The sequence below is a fragment of the Bemisia tabaci genome, chromosome 2 (assembly GCF_918797505.1).
Source record: "Bemisia tabaci chromosome 2, PGI_BMITA_v3".
NCBI lineage: Eukaryota > Metazoa > Arthropoda > Insecta > Hemiptera > Aleyrodidae > Bemisia > Bemisia tabaci.
Window position 1 is genome coordinate 44,631,808 of NC_092794.1, and position 13,400 is coordinate 44,645,207.

At 37.8% G+C, this 13,400-nt stretch overlaps 2 protein-coding genes across 3 annotated transcripts in view; one reads left to right on the top strand and one right to left on the bottom strand.

The window, feature by feature from the left end:
- Positions 1–13,400, top strand: part of LOC109039997 (neurobeachin-like protein 1) — a 504,582-nt gene that overhangs the window by 432,524 nt on the left and 58,658 nt on the right. The gene's annotated exons all lie outside the window — the stretch shown is intronic.
- On the bottom strand, positions 8,284–11,596 carry LOC140224105 (uncharacterized). The gene is made up of 2 exons (XM_072297382.1): positions 9,722–11,596; positions 8,284–9,011 (listed from the first exon to the last, which is right to left on the bottom strand). The coding sequence occupies exons 1-2, from the start codon at positions 9,734–9,736 to the stop codon at positions 8,529–8,531; spliced, it is 498 nt and encodes a 165-aa protein (XP_072153483.1). The 5' UTR covers positions 9,737–11,596; the 3' UTR covers positions 8,284–8,528.

Sequence of the window (13,400 nt, forward strand, 5' to 3'; positions counted from 1 at the left end):
CTCAAGAAATTTGCCACATTTGCCTTCATTACTCTTTGCTTTTAAGAAAAAAGTGGGAAACCTCGAAGCTATCCGCTAATGCGTCAAGAGAGGGTCTCAGTCTTGTGAACGCGTTAACCTCGTTAGTCAAACCAAGTTAGGAACTTAGGCTTGTTAGGCTTGTATTGAAACTGAGATAATGGCTAAAATTTTTATTTTTATCGATTTGGTCCATATATTTGATTCTGAATGTACAATACAGTACACTTTTCAATTCAATTTGATGACTCCTCTGATCCAATACGGAAAACACACCAGAAGCCGTAAATTTAGGTTAAGTATATGCATCTACAATTTAACTGCTTTTTTAAATTAGGAACTACTATTTCTGGCTCTTGTTATAGAAGCAGCATTGATCCCATTAGTCTCCCTTTGTGAACGTTCCAAGTGACATTTCCCGATTTTAAATTCCAGAAAATTGTGTCATTCTGGGCTCCCGCAAAGAGCATGAATCTCGTTACAGATGAGAAATAACACAGAAAAATCGATAAAAAAGCGTTACGTAAAATTTGTAACACCCCCTTTGCAGATGATCATTGAAAAAATAAGCGGCACTGCACCCGCTTTTTCATGATGAGATGTGCACAGGCGTGACGGTATGGCACCTGACCGCATGGACATCCTCAATTCGTTGTTCCTCTGACGGCAGGGCGTAACTTGATTTCCACACGAGCCTTGTTCTCCATAAAAACATATGCTGTTCAGGGCTCATGCGGAAATAGATATACGCCCTTACGTCAGAGGAGCGACGAAGTCTTCCTCACCGAGCGATTCTCCGGTGCGGTGCATGAACTTACCGCACGAGGCGAACGCCGCACAGTGGTGCACAATGGCGATGTTGTATGTGTGAGGAATTTGCGATTTGACTGTTGATTCTTATGTAAAAGTTCGCGAGAAACACGATGAAACTGGTTTTCACACTGGACACTGGTTTTCTCTGAAATCAACTCCCAAGCTCAAAAAAAGCTCTCGAGTTGAGACCAAAATGGAGGGGACATCCCACGCTATCCTGAGAGTCCACCTCTACATCAAGACAACTCTTCATGCAAAGATAGGGAGCAAATACATTGACAAAGCTGCCACTTTATTTGGAGACTCCAAAACTGAAAACACGGCAACCCTGCTAATGTATTTGCTCCCTATCTTTGCATGGAGAGTTCGTCTTGATGTAGAGGTGGACTCTCAGGATAGCGTGGGATATCCCCTCCATTTAAGTCTCAACTTGAGAGCTTTTTTTGAGCTTGGGAGATGATTTCAGAGAAAACCAGTGGCACCATCGTGTTTCTCGCAAACTTTTACAATGAATCGACAATCAAATCGCAAATTCCTCACACATGCAACATCTCCATTTGGAACCTTTAAAAGTTCATATCTTCTTTAATACTACAGGTAGAAGTTTAAATGTGGTTGCATTGTTCCTCTTGTAAAATCTTGAAAGAGCACCCATAGGAACGTGTTATGTGATGAAATGGTCAAGATCTGTGAGGAGGGCCCTCATTTCCCGGGAACAATAAATTGAATCTCTCAGTTCGAAAATGACACAGCCGGGTTTTTAACGATGTTAATTTTTTTGCGTAGAAACACTCATTTTCTGGTATCTGCGCAGTTTTTATAGCCTCCTGAAATATTTCATTTTCCCGAGATGGGGCATTTCCGCTCTGGGTGATTTAATTCTCCGGGAGAGCCGAATCTAGAGGAAAAGGTCACAACTGGTGACTTTGATTTCTCAACGGAAAATGATCTCTAGAAGCTATGGGAACAAGCTACGCACGGTTTTAGCTTAATTTTCACATCACGGAGGGCGCTGGCTGCTCTTTTTCATGTCAGAATTCCGAACCTAATCTAAATTTTCACCTAGTTCAACCTACAACTCAGGAATTTTTGTCTTGAAACTTCAAGACGTTACTTTTCCCTCGATTTTACAACTTTTAGGGTCAAACTTGCGTTAAAAAATGTATCGATCTTTCTCTTTTATACTGAGGTCCCGATCAATTCTAAATTTTTGCAAAAGTATTTTTTCACAGATCCTACCACAAATGGACCGAGTTTAGCTAAAAGGAATCAAGCCACATCGACTATTGCCAAAAACTTGGTGATTTAACTTATCTTAAGAGAAAGTCTGTACGGATTACTTTGACATTTTTAAGGAATTTAGCATACTATGCAGAAAATTTACCAAAATTCGCACAGAAACCCGCACAACCATTTTCAAGTAAAAAACTTTAATGCCCCAATTAAGTTTGGCAGTAGCTGACGTCATCTTCTTCTCAATAACCTGGGTGATGCAAAATAGATGGTCGACGGTTGATCTGCCAGCCCTAAAACCCGCTTGCTCTTCTGCCTCATGATGAATCCATTCTTCTTCGATTTTAGCTTTCAATATCTTGCCATAAAGTTTACTGATCGTCCCGGTCACCGACAATCCACGATAATTATCGAGATCGTCCTTTTTCCCTTTTTTGTGGGTAGCTGTAATCCAACATTCTTTCCACTCCTTCGGGACCTAGCTGACGTGGCTTGGTTTCTTTCTACCTAATGTGGTCCAAATATGCATGGCAGTTTCAGGCAATAATTTCGTGTCAGCAGAGCTCTTTGGATGGCTCATTACTGTGCGCCGAGTGGAGGAGGAATTGGATCGGATGGAAATGTATCTGTAACCCCTTTCATGACGCGGGCTCCAACGACGATGACGTAAGCGTGGGCTGGAGGCTCGCCCGTGCTGCACCGAATTGCCCGCGGCATCCGTAGTTCTGTCGTACGCAGGTGTAAGTTTCAGAGCGAAATTGATGGGACCGCTTGCGTTGCCACCTCGTCGGTTAAATTCGGCTATTCTACTTTGGCTTTCCATCCGCATGTTCTCTCTTCTTCTCTCTCATAAATACTTGGAATTACCGGAAAAGTCCTCTCAAAATGATTCTGACAGCAATTCTCTAGATAAAAATTTCTCCTGATCTGGACTCGACTCGTGGATTACATTTTGCAATAAGGGACCACTATCTCTGGCCAATTTTAGGAACAACGTACCACATACAAACGTGCCATTGGTTTCCCTGTGCAGATAGGTGCTTTTATGGGAGAGCCAGAGATAGTGGTTCCTTATTTCAAAATTTAATCCATGTGTTCCTTTTGCTGATCATGTGGTCTACCATTCAGGAAATAGAAGGCGATCACGGTTTCATCATTTGTACCTCTCCACATCATAACTCCCCTCCAAAAATTCCTCCCTCTCCCAATCGCCCCTTATACTTTTTTACGGCATTAAGATGACCGCCAATAATTAAAAGGGCCAACTTTTTTTTCTTTTTTTTTCTTGCCATCGTGGTCTACCGTCGTAACTTGGTCTTACTGCGATCGCGGCTTCCCACAACAGGTGTTGAACTTTTTGTATGCCGAAAAACAATTCCATAAATAGTACAAAACCACGATGGATTAAATTATTCAAGTAATAGACCATCCCATCCCTCAAGAAAAGCTGTACGAGTTTGCAAACATACAATGATCGTTGGTATAAATTAATATATAAATTTGAGAGATTATTGGTACGGATTAATATACCAATGTAGAAAAGGTGATGATCTGGCAACCGGGGAATCTCAGCGCTGTCACTTTATTACCATGAATTGGACTGCATTTTGCAATTTGGAATTATAAATTGTAGCTTTTCTAGAAAAACACTTATGTGCATGGAGAAACTAATGGCACACACGTTGTTTTTAAACCGGGCTAGAATTTATAGTTCCAAATTGCAAAATGTAGTTCAATTGTTTTGACAGTGTGACACTCTAACGCGGCGGTTCTCTTGATACCTCAGAACTACCCTGCTAGGCAAGAACCTCTTAACTTTAAGAGAAATCCAATGAAAGCACGCGGTTTTTGCCTAAAACGACAGTAAACTGACAATGAGCCGCTCCCCGCCAGGACTTAATCTGGCGCAGATGAACAGGGCTCGATGGTTGACTCTCCAGATGATCACCTCTTTGAGGCCTATTAAAAATGATTCGATTGTCTGGTACAACCTCACTGAAAAAAAAAAAAAAACACATTGGATCTAGAGTCCAGACTCTTAAAAACATCGACAAGAAAAAATACTCTTGATTCAATCAGATTTAAGCTTAAATCAAGAACCAAGCCTCTTAATTTGAGCGGATTTCCTTTTGATTTAAGCTTAAATCTGCTTGAATCAAGAGTCCTTTTTCTTGTCAATGTTTTCAAGAGTCTGGACTCTAGATCCAATGTGTTTTTTTTTCCAGTGCTTGGTGTTTTTTTTTTTTTTTTTTTTTTTTTTTTTTTTTTTTTTTTTTACAATGGTGTGCTCTTCATATGTCTTCTCCAGTGCCGATTTTGCGAGTTGACAACACTGTTTCTCCTACATCAAAAATATCGAGCTGCCTCACCAACAATCGATTGTTTAACATACATTTAAGTGGAGGTAAATCAGTGTTCTCAAATTTTAAAATCGACACTTGTAGCAGCCTAGGGTATGTTTGAGTTAACCATATTTTTGGCTGATTCAACCATATCTCTGGTTCTACCTCTGAAGATAGTTCATAGGAAAAGAGAGGGAGGGGAAAAATTTTCCTCACAAATTAACATGGTAGTCCATACCATTTCAAGCCTGGAAAACAAAGCTAAGAAGTTCCAAAAATGTCAATTAGAGTCAGGGAAAAAATGTTGAGTGTTTTCTCCCATATCCTTATACTGTGTTCAAAATACATCTGATACTGATTTGAAAAAGGCCATGACTGGACAGTGAGCTGCAGGTCAACCGCAGGGACCAACCACAAAATATCCATAAAAACAAATTGCAGCTCCCATAACTAGACACCTAATGATATACATTAGTCACCAGTGCGTACTCTTGGCAAGGTCTCCATTTGCGCGCGGACACATAAATTAAACGTCAACCCGCGGTGCGTATAACTGACTCAAAATCTGGACAGCTCCAAGTTTTATGAATATTGGTTTAGCGTAAAATAAACAGAAAACTCGCATATTACTTGCATTCAGGGTTCGGTGTGTTTAACTTACACGTATCATGAATGTTGCCGGATTGAACGAACAATTGGTACCGAAATTATTTTAAATGGTATAGAGAATAACATATTGTTGAATATATTTGTATCAAGTAATGTTTAAAATAGTAAGTCTTTGATGGATGCATCAAATGGAGGACGCTGTGATGATAAGCGGTTTTACAAATTTCTTAAAGTTTGAATTTTCTCTGCACATGCTATATCATGATGAATTTAATTTAATAATGATGTAATTTGAATTCATTTAACTGAAAAATACTCATTATCTATTGTAGCAACACTGGAAAAAAAACAAATTGGATCTAGAGTCCAGACTCTTGAAAACATTGACAAGAAAAAATACTCTTGATTCAATCAGATCCAAGCTTAAATCAAAAGGAAATCCGCTCAAATTAAGAGGCTGGGTTCTTGATTTAAGCTTAAATCTGATTGAATCAAGAGTATTTTTTCTTGTCGATGTTTTAAGAGTCTGGACTCTAGATCCAATGTTTTTTGTTTTTTTTCCAGTGAACTTTCTGAAATTATTGAATTTTATGTTCTTTTTCCCAATATGAGTTGGAAATAGTGACTTTCCATAAGTGGTTTAATTAAAAATGTCATTTACCACAATGAGTGTTTTGTGTTAAATGAGGATTTGCCTCTGTTTGGAATGAGCACAGTCAGTGACAATATATTTCAAAGACTGTTTGCAAAGACCACTTTACTATTATTTTAATGGTGTAATTTTACTAGCGGAAATCAACGCTCTGATTCATCTAATGATGACTGATGACACAAGAGTTGAGCAAGTGGTTCAGCAATCACCTTCAGACGAAAAATGGTGTTAATCTCCAAATTTTATCCTGTGTTTTGCTACATTGCATTGTTTAGATTGTTAGTGTCATCTAAAATATATTTTCTCTGAGTGTAAAAGATGCGCATGGTTTCTATTGTGTTTTTTCTTCTTCTTTTTTGTTTTTTTAAAAACATACACAAATATTTTCTCAAGCAAAATATACATACGTCATTAATAGAAGATGAACTTTCGTCTGACCACATCCCCGTCCACTTTCATTTAGCAGCCTCTCCAATTTTTACAACACCTCCTACTGGACTTATAAATAAAGCCACTGATTGGGAATGTTTTAAGGATTACATTAATGAAAGAATTAAACTTTATGCAGACCCTAAATTAGACACTCCGCAAAAAATCGACTCTGAACTAGAAAATCTTGTTAAAATCATACAGGATGCGGCGAAAAATGCCACCCCTCCCCCTATTCAACACATTAAAGCCGGATATAAAACCCCCCCCTACATCCTCAAAATCATAAAGGAAAAAAGAAAAGCTAGGAAAAGATGGCTGCGCTCCAGAGACCCCGAAGATAAAGCCTATTTTAACTCCATCTCAAGAGAACTAACAAATGAGCTTTGGACTATTAGAAATAATCAACTTGAAAAATTTATTAAAACATTAGATGCCTCACCTGCAACCGACTACTCCCTTTGGAGAGCGATCAGTTACATAAAACGTCCACCACTACATAATGCCCCTTTATTTAATGATAATACAAGGAAATGGGCCAAAACTGACCTCCATAAAGCAAATTTACACGCAACCCACCTCGAAAAAGTATTTAAACCCAATTCACTACCCAATGCTACGAAACGCGATATTCTCCTGCATCTAAATGAAACAGATCTGATAGAAACAGAGCACGAAATACCCCATTTCTCTTTTGGGGAAGTTACCAAATTAATAAGCAAATGCAAAACAAAAAAAGCCCCAGGAAAAGACCAACTTACTGGCCTCATCCTTAAAAAATTACCTGATAAAGCAATTCATAAATTAGTCCAAATTTTTAATGCAATAATCAATCTACAATATGTCCCTAGCAAATTTAAAGAAGCAATAATAATAGTTTTTCATAAAAAAGGCAAACCCGAAAGAAATCCCTCTTCTTATCGTCCAATATCTTTGCTCTCATCCATAGCAAAACTATGGGAAAGACTTTATCTTCCTAGACTATTAAAAGTAATCAATATTAAAAACATACTGCCAGATATTCAATTCGGTTTTAGAGCTAAACACTCTACCATTGAACAAATACATAGAGTAACCAATTTTATTGAAAAAGCCCTTGAAAAAGGAGAATATTGCGTCTCTGCATTCTTAGACGTTGCACAAGCATTTGATAAAGTCTCTCATAAACTCCTTATTAAAATGTTAGCAAATCTTCTCCCTGCTTGTCATGTTAGATTAATCCAATCGTATCTCTCTGACAGAACTTTCCGAGTTAGAGTAGGTGAGGCACTGTCGGACGAAAAACCAATTCTGGCAGGAGTCCCGCAAGGCTCAGTTCTAGGCCCATTGCTATATTTACTGTTTACCTCAGATATTCCCGCTCCAACCAGAAAATCCCTCTTAGGAAAGTATGCTGATGATACTACGTATTTGTCTAGCAATAAAAGTCAGGAATTAGCTACACTTGAACTTGAAGATAACCTTCAAAATTTCTATAACTGGACGAGTGAAAAAGACATCAAACTTAATTGTGCAAAAACTATTTATAAGATATTCTCTAACCGTAGTATCAAGGACATTAACATTATATTCAATAAAGTCCTATTAAAACCTTCAGAAGTGGCCAAGTATTTAGGTATACACCTAGATACTAAGTTAAAGTGGAAGGAACACATAAAAATCAAAAGAGAAGAATGCTTGTTCAAACTTAAAAAATTGTATTGGTTAATAGGTAAAAAATCTAAGTTAAGTATTAGTAATAAGCTTCTATTATATAAACAAATTGTACGACCCACATGGGCATATGGAGCTCAAATCTGGGGGTGTGCAGCACGGTCCAATATAGAAATTTTACAAAGAGTCCAAAATCGTGCTCTGAGACAGATAGTCGGAGCACGATGGTATGAACGTAACTCTGATATCCATAGAGACCTGGGGATGGAGACCGTCTCGCAATTTATAACTAAAGTTGCAACCAACTATGAGAGACGGCTCCATCACCATCCTAACACCGAGGCTTTACTATTACTTGACAACTCAAATGAGTTTAGACGCCTCAAACGGGTGAAACCGTGGGAACTGGCCAGCCCCTTGGTTTGAACCATTAATTTTAGTAACCAATTATTTCTAACCATTTAGATAAGTTACAGACTACCCGGTCGTTTGTACTCACACATTTATTTTGAATTTAGAAACAAAGTGTATAATTTCAAAAATGAGTTCTCAGTATGGTAAAAAACATTCGGTTTTTCCATGCATACATTTTTAGTTCAAAGGCACAAACTTGCGTTTCATGCTTTCTGCGTGCATGACAAATTAAAAAGACGTTGTATGAGCTTTCGGATTTTTATTTTTGAATTTTGAATGGTTCAATAAATTAAAATGTTTGAAGTGGATGGGGGTGAAATAAATTAAGAGGGATGGGGATGGATGGGTAGTGATGAAGTGCACTCTTAGTAGCTGGAGCCATGAGAGTAGCTGGGTCCGGATGAGGAGCCATGAGCGTAGCTGGGAGCAGAGTGGCTGGATCCGTAGGAACCATGAGAGTAGCTGGGAGCAGAGTAGCTGGGAGCAGAGTAGCTGGGAGCTGAGTAGCTGGGAGCTGAGTAGCTGGATCCATGACCGTAGCTGGGAGCGGAGTAATGTTCCTGTGTTGGGTAAAGGTTCACGTTCTGGTAGGAGGTGGCGGCTCCGTGTCCGTATCCAGAAGATCCGTATCCGGATGATCCATGTCCGTATCCGGAAGAACCTCCGTATGCGGAGGCACCGTGTCCAGAAGATCCGGAAGAACCGTGTCCGTATGAGGATCCGGAAGATCCTTGTCCGTATCCGGAAGATCCGTGTCCGTATCCGGAAGATCCGTGTCCGTATCCGGAAGATCCGGAAGATCCGTATTCAGCGGCGGCAACAACGACGACGGCGGCGAAGATGAACCACTGAAAGCAATAAAATTACACAGTTGAAATATCGGGTAACATCATACTAAGTGATCACAAAAGTTCCGCACAATCCCTAAAACCCTTAGGTTCTTGTCCCTTTTGGGGGTGATCCCCTTAATTTTTGTGTGAGGGGGCGGGGGGCAAAAGTCGTTCCTACGAGCACTTGTTCAAGTCAATTTGCTCCAAAGTTACGAGGGGGATGCCAGATGCTGGCGATGTAGGATTCAGAGGTTTGGCGCACCAATATTCGATTTGAAGAGCAGTTTCGAAATTCGATTTTTGGGGAATATAGGAATATTAAATAAAAGCCTGGGAACTTGAGGCTCAACAGAAAATCTGCCCCTTTAGTGAGACGAGAGATGATATAAATGTAGTTTTTCCATTATTGAAATGAACAAACAAATAAATGAAAAAAATAACTTAGTTGTTACCTATACTGCGGTATTATCGTTTCAAACAAGTTCTCATTAAGTTGGATTTTGAAAAGCTTTGGAAGTCGATTCATACAATAGGAACAAAGTCTCAGCTTTTAAAAGAACAAGATCCGATCTGTAGTAAAGTATCAAGCTAAAGTTATGGGTTTCAAAGGTGACTTTTGAAAGTACGTTTTTAAGAATCAGTTTGATGTGAATATATTCTAAAATTTCTCAGTCTCAAATATGAAGCTCATATACAGTTTTAATGCGTTTTGGAAAATTGTGACTTACTTTGAAGAAGGCCATTTTGAGTTTGGGTGTTGTTGTTGGTTGCACAGGGAACTGTAAGAATTAACTGTGAGGAGTGAATGATGCTGATTTGTTAGCGGCCAGCTTTTATATGTCTCCGAGTGGCTAATCTAAAGCATAAAAACCAGCACTTAGGAAGGACATTTTCGCGAAAAGTCTGAATGAAAAAAGCTCGTGAAAAAAAGAGCAATAAAAAAACAGCGCATTACGCTTGATAAAAAGTTGTCATGATTGGAGATGATAATGAGGATATTGATTGAATTCGTTTGTTAATTGGTACGTCGGAAAGTGTTTTTCATCATGTATCCGAATATGTGTTGGTGAATTAGCGTACGTTTTCGTAGGAAGAGTTTAACTGGGTGTGTGTTGACATCGGATTTGAGGACGAAGGTCATTGCATCCTCGTAAACTCGTTCCGTGTAACAATTCAAGAGAAAGAACAAGAATTAATGACAAAAGTTTTATTCTCTCTGATCCCGAAATCGCAGTGACATCCGTGTGTTTTTCGTGGTTGGTGCGTTCGACATATGCATCCTCTATCTGTGATTATCTTACTCTGAGCTTCCAGTAAACAAGGCATGAGTTTGCAAGTGGTGTATTGTTCCATCTCGGTTAACCGTGTCAAAAATTTGCGTTGGCATCGATTATTTTGATGAAAATAAAAATTTTATACTGCCTTAATATGATTTACTTGTGCTTTTTCCTATCGTTAAGTATTATTAATTCCTTATAATACACCAATAATTCAAGTCCTTAATGTTTTTATTCTTCACATCATTGCTGTGCAATTTGAAAAAAATTAATACATCTGTGTTTTGCTGGTTTACGTATATATGAATAAACAATTTACGGGTCGGCATATCTCGAGTCTCGTGCGTGTTAAAAAGGGTACACATGGTAAAGTATGTACATGTTTGAAACATCGTAGGAAGCAGTCAAGATAAATAAAACATGCGAAATAGTCTAATCAGCAGCATACTAACAGCTTTTCCCGCATTTATCCTGAAGACTTGGTCAACTAATTGTCAAAAATCAAGAGTGCCTGACCCTTTAAATGTAAATTATCTATGTCCTTTTTGATCGGTGAAACGATCGATCCAAAGAAATGCGTATCTCGGCTTGCGACGTTTAAGACCTCCAGTCATACTTTATTTTCTGCACGGAAAACTACTGAACGACGTTTTTTGATAACTTCGGTGATTTTTTTTTCTGTACGTGAGTAATGTTTTATGAAAATTTTAAGCCATATCATTAGTTCAATCTTATTTTAAAACATAAAATAGGAGCGGAGATTTGCAACACTGCAACAGAGATACGTATTTTTGGTGTTTAGTGCCGCGCGCATTTTTCACGTGTAACAATGTTCTTTTTCTCAAACAATTTATGATCGGAAATAAATGCACATTTTTTATTAATTTTTATACTGCTAAAAGAGGCCACTCCTCTAGGAGGTGCGGATTTTCCAGTAACCAGGATCCCGAGTGCTCAATTTTTATTTTTTTCTGTTGGACAGATGATAGTAGCATAGGCATAATAGCATCGGCCGTTTAAAAGAAGTTAACAACTCGTTTATTTCACAGAGGAAAACTCTTGAAAAAACTGTGTAAATATTCGAGTTAGGAAACCTTTTTGGTTTTCAGTGTGTGATTTCCACCTTACCGACCTTTTTACACGTTTTTATAACTTTATCGTAGTGAAATTGTCAAGTTTTTAACGTCGAATGTTTTGCAGTTTATTTTGTTTAGTATCAATATAAGTGATTTTTAGAATTGAACGCACTTTCATTACAATATTTCCTTCTTCTTTTACATTTTACATGAATTTATCTACAGTGAAAATTGAATGCTTTCCTAACTCATGCATATAAACATTTTTTTAAAAGTTTTTTCGTACACTCGAAAAAAAAAAAGAAAGAAAAAAAAAAAAAAAAAAACAGTGGATCTAGAGTCCAGACTCTTGAAAACATTGACAAAGAAAAATACTCTTGATTCAATCAGATTTTTGCTTGAATCAAAAGGAAATCCGCTCAAATTAAAAGGCTTGGTTCTTGATTGAAGCAAAAATCCGATTGAATCAAGAAGTAGATGATTGAATCAGAATCAAGAAAAGAGTATTTTTTCTTGTCGATGTTTTTAAGAGTCTGGACTCTAGATCCAATGTGTTTTTTTTCTAGTGTAGTCCTTTAACACTCAGTGCTACTAGAAAAGACTGCTCAGGATTTTAGCTATTTGGCTAGCGGATTTTAAAAGCCGCAGTGGCTATCCAAGTTTTTTTGGGGGCCGGAACCGGAAAATCGACTTGTTTTCATTCAAGGAGGAAGTGCCTTCAGCTTGTCCTTCACCGAGATGGATAATGGCTCAAAAGAGTAAAACGATGCTTATTGTCGATAGCAACTTCATTCTACCACAGTCTTGTCGGTTCCAATAAAGCATCTCAAACTTCAAACAATAGGTGTTCAGACCTATATTGGTCTCTATCTTCCGCTAAAAGGAATCTAACATTTTTTTGCATTTAGATGAAATTAATTTGATTTGATGCGTTCTTTCTGTTTTTAATTTTTCTTTTAAATGAAATCGAGATCGCAAGACACGTTTTTCCACCTAATTTTGCAATAAATAAGTACTATCTCTTCCTTATTCATTAAAGCCTTCATCTGCACGAGGAAACCAATGGTACACATGTGTTTTCTAAAATGAGCCGGAAATATTAATACCTAATTTTTTTGCAAAATATAGTCTTTATATTCAAAATAATGACATAGGAATGAACGTCTTGCAATGAGGTACTACCATATCTGACTCAACCATAAAATAATTAATTATCTGCGTAGGAAAACTAATAGAGCATATATTGCTTCTAACATGAGCCAGAATCAGTGCAGTTCTCTGCTGCGAAATGTACCTAAGCCAAATGATTTTCAGACACTATACATTAAATTCTGTACCCAAAAGATAATGTCAATTGTAGAGAGGGAAAAAAGTTGAAAAGAGATATGGTGGTAAGTTTACTGATAAAAATATGACAAATTTAACCAGAATGGTAAATTGTATTATTATTCTACTTACTTTTTGACACAGTGATACTGTTGGGTACTGTTAAACAGACATCTGGTATAGCATTTACCATACTTTTGGTGAATGCACAGAGTTACGGTCTTTGCTACTGTAGAGTCTGCTGATGATTTACCATACTCATATCACTGTCGATTAAACTATATTTTTTTTCAGTGTACAGTACAGTTATACAATCAGTTGATTGAGTGACTGTGGAAGTTCACGGTCACTGGAATTGCAACGAATTGTGTTTCGTGAGAAATCTCTCTCTCTCTCTCTCTCTTACATATAGAAGACCTATGCTACGTGTCGATGGTAAAATTGCAAAAATTCGTATCTCGGTTTCCGGTGACTTCCTGTCATTTTATTTTCTACACGGAAAACTACTGGAAACGACATTTTTTCAAAACTCCGGTAATTTTTCTTCTCTATGAAAAAAATACTCTGTGAAAACAAGGCATGATGTCGATTCGATCTCTTTTTAGTGAGTAAAATAGGAGCAGAGATTTTGAAACACCGCAATGGAGATTAGCTATTTGCAGTTTTACCGTCAATCTAAGTTCTTCGTGTGAGTTCATTACGATTTTTCATCAACAAATTATGACTCA